A 19,551-nucleotide genomic window follows, 5' to 3' on the forward strand; every position below is an offset into this window, starting at 1 on the left:
ACACTTAAGTGTGACAAACATGCAAAGGAACAGGAAATGAGGAAGGGGGCAAACACTTTTTCACACCACTGTATATTTCAAAAATAGGATCCATCTTAACCTTAAAAGAGACAGATCATTTGACATGGCGTCATCTTATTACTCATGAATTATTGCAACAGCCATGAACCAAAAATCTATGAATCAAGTCCAAACGGTGCAGAACACAACTGCTAGGCTTTTAAATGGAACCAATTCAATTTATTTGAATTATAGTATCAATTCATAACAAGAGTTAAATTACAGAGTACATCCAGAACACACTAATTTACAAAGACCCAACACAAAAGCAAGCATTTAGTGCAACAGTGGTGAGGAAAAACCACCTCCCTTTTAGGAAGAAACCTAAAGTAGTTTATGGCATAGCAGAGCGTAGCAGGATGTAACGGGGCATCACAAGACATGTAGCAGGACAAGGCGACAGCTGCTACCATGATTTTGGAGCCACCCTAATCCAAGGAGGCATGCTGGGGGAAAAAGAACAAAAGGACTCCATGGAATAACTCCCCAGAGTTAGGTTAGTAATAACCATTTCTGGGACATGGAGGCACACAAATGGAAAAAGAGGAGAGAGGAGCTTAGTGTGTCAAAGGAAGTCGCCCGGCAGTCTAAAACTATTACAGCATAATTAAGAGAGACAGGTTAAGGAGAGGAGCCTGGTAAGGCTAGAACTATCCCCTGCTGGATCGGGCTGTACTGGCCTGCCACCCTCTAGTTTGATTATATGATAAATTAATCTGATGAGAAGCAGGTGGGCCGGGCTAGGCGGACTCTGCAACTCCTCACTCCCTAATTATAAGCTTTATCAAAGAGGAGAGTTTAAGGTTACTCTTAAATGTGGTGACAGTGTCTGCGTCCCGAACCCAGACCGGAAGCTGATTCCACAGGAGAGGAGCTTAATAGCTGAAGGCTCTGGCTCCCATTCTACTTTTAGAGACTCTAGCAACCACAAGTAACTCTGCATTCGGGGAGTGCTGTGCTATAATGGGACAATAAGGTACTATGAGCTCTTCAATATATAGGGGTGCTTGACCATTTAGAGTTTTCTACCCAGGATACCCAGGGTTCGGTTTGCACCTATTGCCATTTCCAGCCACTGGGGGACCATAGGCAGAATGGGGGCATGCACATTAATGTTTAAAAAAACTCATGAAGTAAAGTTTTCATGCCATGGGACCTTTAAATTTAATCCTGGATTTTACATTTTACTTTTGTCTGTTCCACTGAAATCTAAAAAAGGAAAAAGCATTAGGGCCCCGGGGCTCTGGAACGATGTGCCCAAAGATATCTGGTCAGCTGGTTTGGTGGTCAGTGGAGAGTTTTTACTGATTTTATTTGAGCTTGAGCATCCTTTTATTTCTTTTAAAAATGTTTTGGTATTCTTACTTACAGTACACTGTACAGGTTTTTATACACATAAGTCTTTATTTGTTTGTTTTTTTAAACTGATGTTTTATTACTAGTCAGTTTTATTTAGTTTTTTTGTGAAGCCCTTTTTAACATGAATTTTGAAAAGTTCTCTAAAACTAAAGAATATTATTATTATTATTATTATTATTATTATCAAAAATAACCTGTAAGCCATTGAGCAAGGCACATGAAACCAAACAGCTTGAGTGGAAAATCTGAAGATGCTGACAGAAAAAAAAGAAATGCTGTTAAAGCTGCTTCCTTCTCATAAAAAGCTTTCTAATCACCATTGTCTGCTTGTTGTGTTTTCTGCCAGGCCTACCAGCAGTCATCACCACCTGCCTGGCACTAGGCACCAGGAGGATGGCCAGGAAAAACGCCATTGTCCGCAGCCTGCCATCAGTGGAGACGCTGGGTTGCACCTCTGTTATCTGCTCTGACAAGACAGGAACTCTGACCACCAACCAGATGTCAGTCTGCAGGGTAAGACGTAACATCAGACTGATACATCCACCACTGCTATGTGGGCCAGTCAGCCATATTTAGCGCTTATACTGTATGATTAATACGATACAGTGTTATTGATGATGTCTCAGTCATCATGGCATGGAAGTGTAATACATGAGGTGAGCATCCACAAGCAGGCCATCATCAATAACAGACTGGAAAATCTATAGTTTGCTAATTGAAATCAACAACTAATGGCTTGTCTACTAAAATTAAATTAACCTAGGGTTAATTTGACTAATATTCTATCAAGAAATAGATCCACTTTAAATGATCATGTTAAAGCCAGTGTTTTAGTTATGGCAGAGTGCCAGCAGTTGCAAAAAAAACTCCCGCACATTTGCAAAGATTTAACAGTTTAACAGGCAACGTTTTGGTACTAGACCTTCGTCAGGCAAATGGTAGTACATTACATTACATGTCATTTTAGCTGACGCTTTTATCCAAAGCAACTTACAATTGCTATATATGTCAGAGGTCGCACGACTTTGGAGCAACTTGGGGTTAGGTGTTTTTCTCAGGGACACATTAGTTGATGTATCGCAATGGCAATCGAACCATGGTCTCTCACTCAAAGGCATGTGTTAGCCCCAACCTAAGTTAGACAGTGTGCGTCAGTTTCTTCTATTCCAGCATTTGTGCGGCACGATCAGGTACAGGACTTTGCCAGATACATTTAATAATGTCCATGTTAATCACCAGGTAGGTGCCCTAGATATTGTGTTGTCTTGTATAAAAACCTGAGACTCATGAGGTGGAATGGCCCATTGGAATGTGGAACTAACCTCAAATGTGATCTTCTAATTATATAGAACTAATCAACTACTGCAATGTCTGTCCACGTGTTTGTGGATGGGTGTGTGTGTGTTTAGATGTTTGTAGCAGACAGTGTCTCAGGTGAGAGCTGCAGCCTGAGTGACTTCACAGTGACTGGATCTACTTACGCCCCTGAAGGGGAAGTGTGAGTGTCTTTAACCATTAAACCTTAACCCCTGACAGTTTTTGGATTATGGATGGATATGGATTATGAGAGCCCACAATGTATTCTTCCTTTTTCTTACAATTTGTCCACATTTTCCTCACTTTTCCCCTCTTTATTTCTTCTTTTTTTTATTCGTATTTATTATTATTGTTTCCTCTGTCATTGCCTGTCCTTCTGTCTTTATAGTTATAAGAATGGCTCGGTGGTGAAGACCAGTCAGTATGAAGGCCTGGTGGAGATGGCCTCCATCTGTGCCTTGTGCAATGACTCATCACTGGACTATAATGAGGTACAGTAAGACATGACGGCAGCAACCGCTCAGACCATCACAGATCACCATATATGGTGCTGGAACATTTACCACTGAAATCTGATTCCGCCCATACCGTCAACAGCATACATACTTTAATGTGTGCGTCCGTGTGTGTGCGTGTGCGTGTGTGTGTGTTTTCCAGGCAAAAGGTGTGTATGAAAAGGTTGGGGAGGCAACGGAGACTGCCCTTTGCTGTCTGGTGGAGAAAATGAACGTGTTCGACACTGACCTGAGAGGATTGAGCCCCGTTGAGAGAGCTACAGCGTGCTGCTCTGTAAGTGTGTGGGATCTATTATGCTGCAACCTTTTCCATGCTATCTTTTCTCTATTATGTCTCGCTACCTAAGACACCACTAGGGCGCGTTCAGACCAAAGAAAGCAACCCAAGGTCGTTACGATGGTGGAGTGTCACTTTAATGGCCCATTTGTGTCATGTCCTGGTGTGTTCTTCAATCCCCCAATGTAGCACAAATAGACTTAAAATAAGTAAAATATATTTATAGTGCGCTTATCACAAGTAGAAATACACATAAAACATACAAGATGATACATTAAAAACACAATACACAATTGAAATTTCAAAATAATCATAAAAAACAAAGAGCCGATTGGTTAACCTGTTTAACCAACCTGTTTTAGCCTGTTTAAAAAGGTTGGTCTTAAACTTATTTTTAAAAGAGTCCACAAACACGGCAGACCGTAACGTATCACTATGTGTCTGTTGCGTTTTCAGATTTTGAGAAAGGAGATGCTTGGTCTAATTAAGATTTGTCAAAAAGATTTAATAAAAAAATGGATTTTCTTTTGTCTTTAAAGTCATATAACAATGTATACATTAATGTGACATCCCTGCAGATTATTATGACAATACCTTGATTGTGCATAACAGGGTTGAGGTTATTAAAGGATTTTTTTCCACAAGGAGAAGAGGCGAACCAAAGATTGGGAAACAGTGAGTAGACTAAACCTAATAGTGAGCGGGCTGACAAATATCAATGCAGTAGCTCAGCCACATATGCAGCAGCTTGGCGGTGCAAAGATGTGTAGGTGAAAGTGAGAATTGAATTAAATCATATATTTGACAGGAAGCCAGTGAAGAGACTCCACCACAGTGCTGTAGAGTAAGGTCTGGCTAGTCCACAAAGCATTCCTCTGGTTTATTGTCATTTCTATAAACCAGTCACGTCATGGTGCTAAGCACCAAGAAAGTCAAAAGTTTTGAGAAGAAAGTTGTTTTGGTGAAACATGTGTATATTCAAAAGTAGTTTAAGTCGTACAACAGAAAACACAGATTGGACAGATAGTCTAGAAAGCTGTCTGGGTCAACCCTGCAGAGATCTATGGAGCAGTTAACCATAGTCTTCATTAAATCGACCGGAGTTTAAAATTCCAACTCAAACAAAACGGAAAGTAACGGACAGTCGGCTGAAAAGAGTGTAATCTTTTGTGTGGCAGCGATCGAGGCAGTGATGTTAACTATTTACTGCAGGTGAGCCTTACACTGAAAAAAGACTGACAAATCCGATTAATTATTGGCCACAGCAGGGTGACTTCTGGGCGTGTTTCTCCAAAAGTTTTATCTTTTTCGCAGCAGGCCACTGTGTTTTTTTATTTTCCCGAAAATGTTTTTAAAAAATGACGATCAGTGTTACCCTAAGCCCAAGATGACATCCTCAAATGTCTTGTTTTGTCAACAACTCAAAATATTCACATTACTGTCACTGAGGAATGAAGCTAAAGAATGAAGAAATATTCATGCTGGAATCAGAGAAGTTTTACCTTTTTTTTATACAAAATTATTCAAACGGATTAACAGATTATCAAAATAGTTAAGGCTATAGTGTGTAGTTTCTGTCTCCCCTATGAGGAATTCTAAGTAATGACAACTAAACTGTCTGCACATCCACATGACACAAGCTTTCCGTGATCAAGCACTACCCCCACCCCTCCTCCACGCAGTTGCTAGTAGCCATGGAGGACACGGAGTATTAAAAAAACATGATTGACTCTTGAGAAGAGGTCATCATCTTCACTTGAGTTTCTGCATGCGAAAGTTGCCTGACAAACACCAGTTTCGGAAAATGGCCATACTGAGAAATACAGAGAGAGTTTTGTGGCACTTTGTGAAGTCTTAATTAGCTATGTATCATTTTGGCAGTGGTTTGAATATACCAGACGTTCTATCTATCATCTGTGTAATAAATCAGGAAGCCTCTGTGTGCGAGTGTGTATGTACAGTATGTGCGTCTGTCTTTGAAATATCTCATTCAATCTACTTCCTACTTGGTTTCCTGAGTACCCAATGAACTTGGAGTTTGGATTTTGGAGCATTTGGAGCCGTTTGGAAAGAATTGGATATTAGATAAACACCTGCAGGCACAGCACGCAGCAGGCTGTTGACACGCTCTGCAGCAGCGTGGGGGGTTTTACCAACTTGACATGATTACATGACTGCTGGATATACCAAGCAAACTTTTCTTCATCTTCCTGGAGCACGAGCGCATGGCTGACATGAATATTGTGTTAAGAAAGGACCATAACTCTGGCTCTTCCGTGTCTACCCTTCACAATAAAAGCCCAGCTTAAATTCACTTAGCACATTAGAGCACTTAGAAGAAACTCAATAAAATGCAATTTTGCCGACACTAAATATCACACAAAAGCCAGACACCTATTATATTATATTGTGTAAAGTTGTTGTGAGCTGTAAATGCAAGACTATCCGGGCAAAGACAGCAGTTTTCATCAGACTCACCCTGAGTTTGTTAATTAAGTGTGCTGCTAAGAACATTACTGTCTGCAAAATAGACCCGCAAATAAATTTATACTTCAACGTTAACTATCAAGCCACTACGCTCGCTTGGAAATTAAGACCTCTGCTGAAGTGTGGTGCAACATTGTTGAAAAAAAAGACCACTAACATGTAATTGTACAAAAACACTCTTTATTTACAGTGCCTCCACCCCTATTTGTCTGTCTGTCTGTCTGTCACTGTCTCTAAAACTTTGGAGCCGGCTATTTTGTGAGAACATTCTGAATCTAATTGGTTAAGTTATTTGGGTTTCTTCTGCAAGTAATTTTGAGGTACAATTTGGTTCTTGAGAATGCTGCAAGCAGCAATACCACAGGCCAAGCAATCGGCCAAGTTCCAAACTGGCATATTTTAAACGGGCACTGTACTAATTAATATAAAAAGTGACGCTCTGCATCTTTAATGATAAAATAATTTAGTAGTTGGTAACTTATTGATTAATCTTGCAGCTCTGTTATGTACTAAAAATGAATTGTACATACTGAAGTTTTTACTGTCTATTTTTAGGTGATAAAGCAGCTGATGAGGAAGGAGCTGACCCTGGAGTTTTCCAGAGACAGGAAGTCCATGTCTGTCTTCTGTTCATCCAGTAAACTCACCAGGTCTGCCTCTGGAGCCAAGATGTTTGTCAAGGTGTGTTTCACTCTACTCACTATGATACATTTGGTCATTCCTCTTCCCTCTGGTGTCTAATCAATTCCCCCTTCTCTCCTTAGGGAGCTCCAGAGAGCGTGTTGGAGCGTTGTAATTATATCCGGGTCAGCGGTTCTTCTCGTGTGCCTTTGAGCCCTGCCGTCCGAGAGCAGCTCCTGTCCACTGTACGGGAATGGGGATCAGGCCGAGACATGCTGCGTTGCCTCGCCATGGCAACCAGAGACACGCCCCCTGACATCCATGGCCTCAACCTAGAGAACTCCGCTAAGTTTATTGACTATGAGGTGATGATGATAACAGTGATAGAATGTTCTTAAAAAACTGTATCCATATCATTTTTTAAGTATGAAATTAAGATACAGAATTCTTGTATTGTCAAATATTGCTCTGTCTGTTAAATGGGATTTAGAAGCTCTCCTCTTTCTCCCTCCCCAGTCGGACCTGACCTTTGTGGGCTGTGTGGGCATGTTGGACCCCCCCAGGAAAGAAGTGCTTAGCGCAGTCCGAATGTGTCGGCAGGCTGGCATAAGAGTCATCATGATCACAGGTAACACACACAACCACGCACACGTCTAAAAGTATACTATATGAGTGCCTTTATACACAAATGCTGAACCACACAGATACTGTACAGTTTAATCTCCAAAATATACCAGCTAATTGTAACGATAGAGACGTTGAGATTTGCATGTTATTGATTTAAATTGCAATTATTTTAAATTATTTATATTGCAGGCTTGTGTTATGTGATATTATTTATGATGTGTAGAAATTTAACCTTGAGATACCAACTACTGTTCATAATCTATCCAGCTAACTGCAATTGTCTGAAAACAATGTGATCAGCTAGATTGTTTATGCAGATAAACCAGACCTATCTCCACAGCGCTGTGGAGTAAGGCCTGGCTACGACTCAAATACATTCCGGGATAGGAAAAAAAAAAAAAAAGTGGGTTTTTGCATTTCTTTAAACTAATCACAATTATCTTGACCGGCGCTAAGTTCCTTCAAAATAGTCTTAGGAACGAACCGTTTTGGTGGAACATTTACAGCCCGCAAAACAAAAAGCCACCATCATTATCTGAAGTTAGCTGTTCACACAATACAGTCACTTGAGCTATCTAAATTAGCTGGATACATGGTTACATTTTTTTTTGTATCCTGCCCTAGCTGTAGAAAGATTAGAAAGATAGATAGTAAATGCCGTAAAAATATTCTTTGTAAATCTTTATGATAATTTCCTGAAAGAACCAAGCAGGCCTGCCTTGTTGCACGATCCAAAGTATCTTCAAAACTCGAAGGTTGTTGGTGTTGTTTCCCGTACCAAATGGATTTTGAGAACGGCAACATACAGTTGCATATTTACACATGTCTACACAAGATAGGGTATTTGGTATGATAACCTGCATTTTTAATTTCACCAAGTACCCTCTATCTTAAAAAACATGCCCAGCATCGTTAGCAAAGCAAACCACTTCAAAATGTATTGGAAATTCAGCAAGAAATTCTTATTTAAATTGTGGAAAAACCTCCTGCTTTGATAGACAGACATGTTGTTGCGAAATGTCCGGCCCCAAAATGACGACCGCTCCAACAAACAGCAGCAGCCAATGCAGTATCTACGTTTTATATATTTATGATAGCCACACAGATACAATACAAGCATTAACTAAGCAATTAAAATTTCAATTATCAGATTCAAAATACCGCCTTACCAGCACTTGTTGCACCTTTTCCGACACACGTGAGACCAGGTCGCCTCACTAGGTCGGTTTCACAGGCACTTATCCCAGTTCCCTCATACAAAAACAACTTTGGTCAGAAATCTTTTTTTTTACACATATACAAAGATTTGGAATGACATTCCGTATCAAATCAGAACATTATCAACTATCACGCATTTTAAAAAGGCATACAAACGGCTCCTTTTTAATAGTTACACTTGCACACATTAAAAAATTAGTTTATTTATTGTCCAAGCCTTGTTTGCACTGACCTTATTTGTCCAGCCCTGATGATGTTTTGTATAAATGTTTTTTGTCCTTATGTAAGTGTATTGTGGATTTCATTTGTCAAAAATCCATTATTTTTATATCAATGTCTTGTATTAATGTCTGTTATGACGTGCTGTAACCATGTTCTATGTTTCTGCAGAACAGGAACCTGCTGAAAACCAGTTTTTAAACTGAGTCAGGCCCGTTTTTGTATTGTAATGTAATGTTACTTTTTCTAACTTTCCTGTATAATAAATATATGAAATGAAATGAAATGAATTTCTCTTTATTTTTTCTCTCCAGGTGACAACAAAGGGACAGCCCTGTCCATCTGTCGGAGGGTGGGCATCATTACAGAGCAGGAAGAGGAGCAGGAGAGCACAGGGGCCATTGGGGGCCTGACGGGACGGGAGTTTGATGAGCTGCCCCCTCACCTGCAGCGCGAGGCCTGCAGGACTTGCCGGTGCTTTGCCCGGGTGGAACCGGCACACAAAAGTCGTATAGTGGAGTACCTGCAGAGCCTCGATGACATCACTGCCATGGTGAGAGAAGAGTCCCATACTTGAAGTGTTGATAACCATTATGACAGCACCTCTCCTCCTGTGATAAAACTGAATATCCCTCCCTCTCTCTCTCATGGTTCAGACAGGTGATGGGGTGAACGACGCGCCTGCATTGAAGAAGGCGGAGATTGGCATTGCTATGGGCAGCGGCACAGCGGTGGCCAAGTCAGCCTCTGAGATGATCCTGGCTGATGACAACTTCTCCACCATTGTGGCTGCAGTGGAGGAGGGCAGAGCCATTTACAACAACATGAAACAGTTCATCAGATACCTAATATCATCCAACATAGGAGAGGTGGTCTGGTTAGTAAAAAGCTGATATAAGAGAAAGTACTGTACTAACTTTAAGATTGACAGAGACATGCAGGGCCTGTTTCTACCGGATATTAAAATTAGAGATGTACCGATTGTACGGTATTGGCCGATTTTCACTTGATCAGCCATGACCGGCCGGTCAATCTGACATATGCCGATTTTATGCTGGTCAAATGCTGTATATAAATAACATTGTAAAGGCTACCAAACACAATGCATATAAATTATATATAGGCTAGCAAATAATAACAATAAATTAAATTAAACTATCAATTATATTATCTTAATGCAGTGTAACTACTGTAGCAAATAAAAATGAACATAAAATACAAACGTGAGTGAGGGCGTTCAACAATTGCCAGTATATCGAATCAACAGCTACGTGCAACCTAGCTAGCAGGTGAAGAACACAAACAACAAAATCACCAGCTAACAATAAACTGACAACATAAGTTATACAACTTACAGTTCTCAAGGACGCACACACGCGATTTCACTGGCTAGTTATCCCTCGGACAGCAAGTCTCTTTTTTCTGTTTCTCACTTTTCCACCGGGTGGCCCGTACCCGCTCGCGGTGTGGAGCTGGTGTCCACGCTATTCTCCGACATGTACTCTAACAATCACTGTTTTTTATACAAATGCATTACTTGTTTTCCCGGTTTTCATACTCAAGTTTAATTTGCTAAATGTATCACATTTTTTGTTATATTATTGGATGTGAAAGGAAGGAAATGGTTTTTCCATAACATTGCACATCAGATGTGTGTGAATTTCCCACACCATAGTTCTATTTTATAGCGATCAATTATCTGTTAAAAAGCCCAGAGTCTTGTTTTTTTTTGCAACTGGATGGGATTTTTTGACGAGAGATGTGGGGAGGGGAGGATGACGAGGCCGAGCCAGTATTGTTTATGGTATGCAATGGCGTTAAGCTAAACGCTAAAGAGGGAAACTAGCAACCCTTCTGAAGCACATCATCCAGTGGAGATTTTACAGGTGGGGGCCTCCATGTACTGGCGCCGTTCATCTGCATGTACAACAGAACAAAACATCTGCAGACTTTCGCTTAAGATATCAGCGTGCACTAATGAACTTGCATGTTCATTCCAAAATAAGATGTCTACAGACGGGTGTTGGGACCTGTGCAGAAGAAAAAGGATTTTTACAAAAGCCTTTAAACATGTGTTTAGCTCTCACAAGTTCGAATTTGGTCTGAGTACACGGCTCTCAATGCATTCTGGGTGAATTCCCACCTGTACTTATGATTTTAATACCAGGTGGAAACAAGGCTTTAGTTTTTTGATACTATGGTCCTCTCATTGTTACCTTCTCTTCTATATTTCCCTCCTTCCTCCTCAGTATTTTCCTGACAGCCGCACTGGGCATGCCTGAAGCACTGATCCCAGTCCAGCTGCTATGGGTCAACCTTGTCACCGATGGTTTTCCAGCAACAGCTCTGGGCTTCAACCCTCCAGACCTGGACATCATGTCCCGCCCTCCCCGCTCCTCCAAAGAGCCTCTGATCTCCAGTTGGCTGTTCTGTCGCTACCTCATTATCGGATGTGAGTCATAAGCCTGGGAGAGAATGACATCATCAAATCATGATCACTAATAGTTCCACATACTGTACACACAAAAATCTCTAGATAATGTATCAGAGCATCTTACCTGTTAGACAGGATGTTCAGCTGCTACATGGAATACTTACCAGCCTTCTCTGCAGGTTATGTGGGAGCTGCTACTGTCGGAGCTGCTGCCTGGTGGTTTATGGCGGCCCACGACGGACCCAAACTTACCTTTCATCAACTGGTAAACACATACAGTATCTCTCCATGACTACACCTCTATCATGCTTCTCACACTCTGGTCTACATTATATACTGTAGTAGAATGGATACACTGACATTAACACAACATGGGGGAGCAGTTAAAACCTTGTGAACATAAACATGGTATTTCCGTAAGGACTACCAGCCATTCAGAAGCAGAGTATGAGGGCGTGCCATGCCAGCAGTTAGGCTAGTACTATAACCTGTGTTATAAAGTGACAAACGTTTGTCTCTGAAGTAAAGGCTGGACTACAATAGAGCAGTTTGTGAACTGTGTTTTTCTGATGGAGATGTTAGGTGTCTTTGGGGCGGACATATTCGCTTTGTAAACCTTTAACATGCACAAAAAAGATGAAACACAATAAAGGAAAGCCAAAAAGCCAAAAAGCATAATATGAGCGCTTTAAATGAGCTGTATGACCCAAGCTCTGCTTCCTAGTATTAAGCTGCTCTGTCCTAAACCTTTTTAATTCCAATGACGCTACACTACCTGAATAATTAGCCGGAAAAAGAATATTTCTGAAGTAAACATTCAAAAAAAAAAATGAATAAGCAAATCTATGCTGATAGTGATAAATCTGTGATTAGCTAATACTGACTGATAATATTGGCCATGTCAATGTATGGGTCCAGACTTAGTTTACGAGATGTGCACCTGCAGGATAATCACTAAACAAGAAGGTACAGGAAGAACAATAATGGTATTTCCCCATTTGTTTCTTCCACAGTCCCACTACCTGCAGTGCAGTGAAGGCCACGCTGAGTTTGCTGGTGTCCAGTGTTCAGTCTTTGAGTCTCCGTACCCCATGACTATGGCCCTGTCTGTCCTGGTTACCATTGAAATGTGCAACGCCTTGAACAGGTAAGAATAAAACAAACCTACACACTAAACTACAAATGGTCCAGAGCTGTCCTCTTTGAAACATCTCTGTGTTGCCATGTCAGTAGCTGCATTTTGACCAAAGGTTCTGGGGTCCTCCGGGTCTCCAGAACTGTTTTTAAGTAACTTGAAGGTTGCTCAGCCCATTGTTGTCTGTATTTCCACTGTGGTCTAAAAAACCTGTAAAGATGTTAAGCTGACATGTACGCAGGCTTCTTGTGGTCGCAGGGTTAAACACTATGTGGTGTGATGTCCAAATGAAGCTTTGTAAACCATATTCTTTGTCTTGTTAGCCAAAGAGATGGATCTTTCTGTTCAACAAACTGTTGAAAAGACAAAGAATTGCCATTCCTTGAGCCTTTTCCTTTAAACAAAGAGGCCATCTAGTGGCGCAACAAATACTACTAATAGTTCATGAAGGTTTATTTGGACATAACTGATAAACACATATAAAACATAGATTTTGTCTCACTGTGCTCAAGATTGTAACATCTTCAAACTTTCAAAGCACCACTATGCTCTCTCTCTCTCTCTCTCGCCGGGACACATCTGTTCAACCTTCAGTTCAGTGCGGTGTTGGCTCACAGCTTGAGCTCTCTCTCCCTTTTTCCTCTGTCTTTCAAAATTGGAAGCCAAAGTATAACTGAGATAACATACTTTTAATGCTCTTTTAATGTTTAATCAATATGAGAGTACTTCCTTGTTGGATTAAAGGAAGCTGTCGGTGAGTTGAAGCATGTGTGTTTGACCAATCAGTGATAGTCATTCCTGCAAACCCCACCCCAAAGGTACTGTACTTAGCTCTACGCTTCCAGTGACTTTTTGGGGGGGACAAATAATACCTCCAGAATTAATTTTGGACCCTGGTCAAAATACAATGAGTTCCTCAGAAGGGTAAAGTTTTCTGTGGTAGAAAACACTATTGGCTGTAATGGTTTGGTTTTTGAAGGCTGTAGATCCAGAATAAAGATGAAGCTGTGGCAGCAAGACCGTGTAAACAGTAAAACTGTGTTGTCAAGTCTTTCAGAGAACCAGTCCCTGCTGAAAATGCCTCCCTGGTCAAACCCCTGGCTGGTGGGGGCCATCTGTCTGTCAATGGCTCTACACTTCCTCATTCTATATGTCGACCCACTGCCGGTAAGCACACACGTGTCCTATATCTGTTTGCTGACACTCTGTATCTATCCAGGGCTTTAAAAACCTCAATGGCCTCTGTCTGTGTCTTCAGGTGATTTTCCAGATACGCCCTCTATCGTGGCCTCAGTGGGTGGTGGTGCTGAAGATGTCACTTCCTGTCATCTTTATGGACGAGGCTCTCAAGTTCCTGGCCCGCAACTACATTGAGCCAGGAAGCCAGGTCCAGGTCAGGAGAAATGCCCAACACTGTTTCTGTTAAAGTGGACATATTGTACTTTTCCGTATTTTCTGTCATATCTACACTGTTATAATGTCGGATTTTCAAAACGTGACCAAAACTTCAAATAATTAAGTAAAAGATGTTGTTTGAACCGAAGAACACACAAAATCAGTACAAAGAGAGGCCTAACATTAGACACAAGCACTGCTGGTGTTAAATCAGTAAATTTGAACTACTCAATAATCATAACACTCTTGGCACAGCACAGGAATGCACATTCCTATTGATAGATATGTGACAACTTTGTTCAGCTCATTTTATATAACCAGTGTTTCATGAAAGCTTGGAGGAATTAACAGCAGACTAATTTAGTGAAATTAGCAGGCTGAAATAGTTTGCTAATATAGCTGAAATTATGTATCATGGCAATACATAGCATCCATCCATTGCCACGAAAAGCCAATCACAGCTAGAAAGGGGCGTAACTTGAAGCAGGGGCGTAATCTGAAAGGGTGGATCTTAAAGCAGGGGGCTGAAACTTGAAGGTTTTTGTGGCTTGCGAGGAGGAGGGGGTTTAAAGAGACAGGCGAGCTTGAAAAGCGTCTCATACAGAAGGTGAATACAGGTGCAGCAGCCATGGGCAGTTTGAGAATAATAAAGTGTTTATTTTTAACATTCAAGCATGTAAACATGTTCTAGTACAAATACAAAATACAAATATTATCCTGTAAATGCTATATTTACTCTAAAGGGGATAAAATAAAAGAAAAAAAGTAATTTTCTAATATGAGTTGTTGGGTTATTTGCTTCCATAATTCCGTATCTACTTTCAAACTAGTGGAAAGAAAACATTTAGTTTACTACACTTTGTCTATTTGTGTCTGTAGAATTCTCCTAAATACACAAAAAGTTAGCATTAGATAATGCCGTATTTGCATATTAAACAGTAGAATGTCAAAAAAACTGTGATACAACATAACTGATACATCTGTTAATTAAAATGTTCAAAAGCTTTTCTCATACACTGAGCCAGAAATCCCCACTTCAGTAGCACTTACTTACACAGGGTGTTGTCATTTTGAACCTGATTTATACAACATTTTAAACCTTTTTTTTTTTTAAATGGCTGTCAACAGTATTTTCTATCATACAGAATGATAAAAAGAGAATTCCCAAATTCCCTTTGTAAAAACCTTTGAATCTAATATGTCAACAAAATGAAACAAGAATTTTGAACCCGGTTTTATCCAATTTTCCCACTTCTGTGCTGGAAATGTATGCAAATTAGTACCTATCTGACAAATGAATGCCACATTTTTTATATTTAAAGATAACATTTGAAAACTTTGAATGTCTTGATGTAATTAATTAACTTGGGAAGTTTTATGGTGTCTTCTGTTAGCTAGTTAAAATATTTTCCCTATTCACCTGCAGTGTCTCACCTTAATGTGCAGCAGGATTGTGGTCTGTGTCTAACCATTTCCTTTGTTACAATCAATCTCTCAAAAAGACACTTGAAGAGGAAGAGGAGCAGCAGAGGACGGGGGCTAGCAGGGGATTGGTCAGTCAATCACTGAAGGGCGTGTCCTGGTCATTTGTCCTGATCTCTGCACCACTGGTATTCTGGATCTTCAGCCTGGACTCTGACATCACCAACATTTTCTGGGAGTGATGGGAAACAAAGAGAATGGGGGGAGGGGGAGTTGAAAAGAGAGAGGGACTGTTGGAACAAAATGAAGATTGGGTGTGTACGGGTGAGGCGAGGTGAGATACGAGAATTTAAGGGAAACGGAGTGGCATATTAAACCAACAGACAATCAGAATACAACAACAAAGAAAGAGCATCTCGTCCTTAATACTAAAAGGTGCTATGTGTAGCATTTCATTTAAATCCCATAGCTTGCTTAGCCTGTACTTGTATGAGTTGCTCAGTTTGTCTGTCCAGCACTTGTGAGTGAAATATGTCTCTGACAGGATATCTCTAAAGCTGTACTTTAATGCAAACCTAGCATGCTCACCGGCTATCCTTTGCATTTTAAAATACTAAAGGTTACACGATAAATACTAGTATGTTAGCATGCTGTAATCAGTTTTTGTGTTGACATTCAGATGGGGGACTTGATGTAGATCAATGGTTCCCAGATGGGTTTCCCTCTCAGATTGTTTCACACGGTCAGAAAGCCTTCACACACTTTGTGTTTACAGTTCTCAGTAAATACTAGCCCGCTCCAAACTAAAGTCGTTAACATAAATCAGAATGCACCAACAAAACTTAGAAATGTCTTAGGTAGTAGACTTTAATAATATGTAAACCTGTTGCTCGGAAACATCTGTAGCGCTGTCCAGTCAGATACAATCAACAGGAAGTTGATTACTCAACCATTTACATTCTATATGAATAGAGTGAGGCATGTTCAGGGTAAGCAGTATTCATGTACTTTAGAGTGGGAGGGTAATATCTGATTAAGCTAACCTAACCAACCATATTCTGTGTGAGATTATTGGCATGACGTTTTGTAATGTGAGATATATTGTGTGCTTTTGTGAGTCTTTTTTTCAGTTTTCACTAATTAAACATTGTTTTGTCTATATCCCATTACCTCCATTACTTTTCAGTCTAAACGGTTCAAATGTTAGCTTAGTCAGTTAATGGCTGTCAATATTCAATATTTGTCAATGTTTAGTAACAACTAAGCTCTACCTAAGAACTACTTTGTTTGGTGCAACCAATTTTAATTAAGTGATGCATAGATCTCCACTTGGTGAAAAAATAGGTTATATACAGTATATTAGTTATAATAAGGCTAACATTGAACTTTGGAAGAGTGAGTGCCCCCAGCCCCTAAAGAGCTGAAATTAAACATTCCTTAGAAATAAAAAGACAAAGATCAGAAAGTCGGAAGAATAATTAGTTTGGCAGATATATGTTAGTTACTTTTAGATATGATTCTTGTTAATAATGCCTCTGTGGTCCCGACCTTCTGGTTGGTAACCACTGCTGCAGAGGTGTCACCTGTTTAAGTCATTCTAACAGCATGTTGATGATTTATTGGTGATATAATGCTACATATAGCACCGTTTAGAGGAAAATGTCCAGTGAAAAATATGTGGATTAGATAAAAACAAAAAGAAGTGCCGAGTGGTCTTGAATTAAACACACACACACACACACACACACACACACACACTGTAATTCAGCACTAATCTGTGATCTGTAATAAGGGATGAGGCCAGATGAGTAGTTATACAACAGTCTTCATGCTGCAATGCAAAAAATATTCAGTTGCGTTATTGTTAGAAATTCTTTGTAGATACTGTACATGAAATTAAATTAAGCATTTAACCTGTGAAGGATGACTGTTTGCAGACCATTAGCATGTCAGCGCACAGCACATATTTGTTACACATTTCTGCCAAAATACATACTGGGACTATTTGATTGTGCAGAAACACATCACTTCCTGCAGAGTCTGGGCTGGAAGTTGGACGTGTGTACAGTAAAGCTGGGCGTCTAGAGCTTGTAAAAGGGATCACATGGAGTACAGTTCATCATAGCATCTTAAGTCCAGTCATTCTGGTAGATCTGCAGTTCAGTATCCTTTTTTCTTTTCTGTTGATTGTTACTGACACTGAAAACCTGAGAAAGTCTTAAACCTAACTTGACTTGATAACCTGAGGCTTCACAGACTGGCTGAAGCTGACTTTAAGCCTTCAAACCAGATAAATGTTCTATTCATGTTTAAACACAGTAGAAGTTGTTGTGAACTTCTAGGTACAGTAGTGCTAAATGTATGTCAGATAAATGGACCTTATCCATGGTTCCTTATGTTAGGGCTGAATATACAGACTGCATTTATTACTTTGAATCCACCTGCCCGGCTCAGTACTATAGTACTATAGTACAGTACTATAGCTGCACACTATTTGTTTAGTTGCTTACACCGGTGAGTCTGCCTCTGTGTTGAAAGGATTTCAAATGCAGGATTTCAATATGTAATACATTGATTCCCGATGTCAGCCTGACAGTGAGTCAGTATTTCATTTAAATAGTTTTTTTTGTCAAGTCAGTGACCTGGGATTGTGGGGATTTTTTATTTTTTAATAATGTAGTTATAAAATATAATAACTTTTGGCGTGTATCAAATTTGGCCACAGTGATGGAGTATTAGGGCCCCTATTAGGAAACAAAATCTGAGATTCAAAGAATAAAGTCATCATGTTCCAAAAGTAAAATCGGAATTTTATGAGAAAAAAGTCATAATTATTTTATATGAAGTCACATTTATGTCTTTATCAGGTCAAATATGACTATTTATACTTTCCTCTAAGACAGCTGTTTCCCCTGGACAGGCAACCGATGTTTATTAGACCAAGCTCACTTAGCCAGATACTAGCAGAGCGGTATATGGAAAAGTGTGACTTAATTCTTGTAATATTGCCACCTTTTTTCAAAATTATGACTACTCATAATAAAATGTCTATTTCTCATTAGCTTCTGACTTTAATCTTGTAAGATTATGATGTAATCTCGTAAAAGTGCTACTTTCTTCAAAATTTAGACTTTAGTCTCACAACAGTATGATAGTAGTGCGCCTTTTATTCTCAAAATGTCTTATGTATTTATTCCTCTAGAAGTGGCCCAAAATAGTCTTTAGGATCTTTTTATCAAATTGTGTTTTAGTCACTACTACTACATGTTACAGTAATTATATAATCCAATAGAAACACTTTGCATCATTGCCAGTTCTGCCTCTTTTTGGTGTTTGATTTTTGCTCAGTTTCCACATGATGGCTTGACATTGCAAGAAAGACTAAAGAGTATGTTGTTGCAATATAATATTTTGGTTTTGATAACATGAAGGCAGAAGAACCATGTAGATGAAAATTGCACTTAGTATTGAGTATTTACTTTCTATTTTCATTATTTATTAATATTTAATTTGTCTGCAAGGGTTTATTATTCCATGATATTATTATAGTTATTTTATGTTGGCACACACCCATGTCTATGAGAGAAAAATGAGTCAAGGGTATGTATGTTTCAGACTGTCACAGTAAATCAGAAATGTTTTTCATGACTCACCTGTTTCAAATAAAGGTTGAATTAAAGAAAGTTAAATTAATTAAAGTTTTCTTCATTTATACCTCTTTCTCCTCTCATCGTCTCGGTTCTCTCACAACCATAAATCATTTCGCTGAAGTAAAACCAGGAAGCACCATTGTGTAGCTTTTTATTTGTAACTTTTGTTCTTGTTCATTCTACTTCCATCATGTCAGCTGCTGACGTTATAGCCATACTCTACGATCAGGACTTTGACTACAGTATTTTGATGTGACAGGAATTAAAAATATTAGGGATGGTCAGAGGATTCCCAGCTTAGATCTCAATAATCATGTTCATTGTCAATAACTAATTGCTGCTCTATGTGATGACTCAGCACAGCTGTTTGGTTCATGCATTATGCAGGAGCATGTTCATGTAAGGCAGGCCAGATCAGTGGATTTCTCAGAGGGTGGGACAACGTTACAGCTTGGTGATTTGACCCGCTAAGTGTTGGTATATATATATATATATAAATAATTGACTGTAATCACAGTTGAAATGTATGATTACAGTATACCATCAGTGCTAAAGTAAATATTTTGTTACTGTAAAACTGTTTTGAGACTCTAGCTAGACTGTAGCTGACCACATGATGGGGCCAGTGAGCAAGCTACCAGTATGTCAGTGGAACTGTTGCCAGGTGACAACTCTTCAGCTCTTCAACAACAGAATTTTATTTTATTTGTGTCAAACCATTAGACCACATGAGTATCAGAATGTTACTTGTTACACAAGTTTTGCATGGCTTCTGGTCCCTTAAAAGTGTGTGTGTGTGTGTGTGTGTGTGTGTG

At 39.6% G+C, this 19,551-nt stretch overlaps 1 protein-coding gene and 1 long non-coding RNA gene across 2 annotated transcripts in view; one reads left to right on the forward strand and one right to left on the reverse strand.

Annotated features, from left to right (window-relative positions):
• si:dkey-28b4.8 (sarcoplasmic/endoplasmic reticulum calcium ATPase 2) overlaps positions 1 to 16,247 on the forward strand; it is a 30,074-nt gene extending 13,827 nt beyond the window's left edge. The window contains exons 9-23 of the mRNA XM_034898304.1: positions 1,766 to 1,932; positions 2,829 to 2,917; positions 3,125 to 3,227; positions 3,394 to 3,525; positions 6,571 to 6,696; positions 6,780 to 7,001; positions 7,153 to 7,264; positions 9,015 to 9,253; positions 9,357 to 9,577; positions 10,950 to 11,152; positions 11,314 to 11,399; positions 12,148 to 12,281; positions 13,319 to 13,436; positions 13,528 to 13,662; positions 15,167 to 16,247. Of these exons, the coding sequence (XP_034754195.1) occupies positions 1,766 to 1,932; positions 2,829 to 2,917; positions 3,125 to 3,227; positions 3,394 to 3,525; positions 6,571 to 6,696; positions 6,780 to 7,001; positions 7,153 to 7,264; positions 9,015 to 9,253; positions 9,357 to 9,577; positions 10,950 to 11,152; positions 11,314 to 11,399; positions 12,148 to 12,281; positions 13,319 to 13,436; positions 13,528 to 13,662; positions 15,167 to 15,328 (2,249 nt within the window). The 3' untranslated portion in view covers positions 15,329 to 16,247. The remainder of the gene's footprint in view (positions 1 to 1,765; positions 1,933 to 2,828; positions 2,918 to 3,124; positions 3,228 to 3,393; positions 3,526 to 6,570; positions 6,697 to 6,779; positions 7,002 to 7,152; positions 7,265 to 9,014; positions 9,254 to 9,356; positions 9,578 to 10,949; positions 11,153 to 11,313; positions 11,400 to 12,147; positions 12,282 to 13,318; positions 13,437 to 13,527; positions 13,663 to 15,166) is intronic.
• The window catches only part of LOC117960455, a 14,939-nt gene continuing 4,958 nt past the window's right edge, over positions 9,571 to 19,551 (reverse strand). Inside the window, exon 3 of the long non-coding RNA XR_004660159.1 lies at positions 9,571 to 10,099. This is a non-coding gene — a long non-coding RNA (uncharacterized LOC117960455). The remainder of the gene's footprint in view (positions 10,100 to 19,551) is intronic.

The sequence above is a fragment of the Etheostoma cragini genome, chromosome 2 (assembly GCF_013103735.1).
Source record: "Etheostoma cragini isolate CJK2018 chromosome 2, CSU_Ecrag_1.0, whole genome shotgun sequence".
In the NCBI taxonomy this organism is placed as follows: domain Eukaryota; kingdom Metazoa; phylum Chordata; class Actinopteri; order Perciformes; family Percidae; genus Etheostoma; species Etheostoma cragini.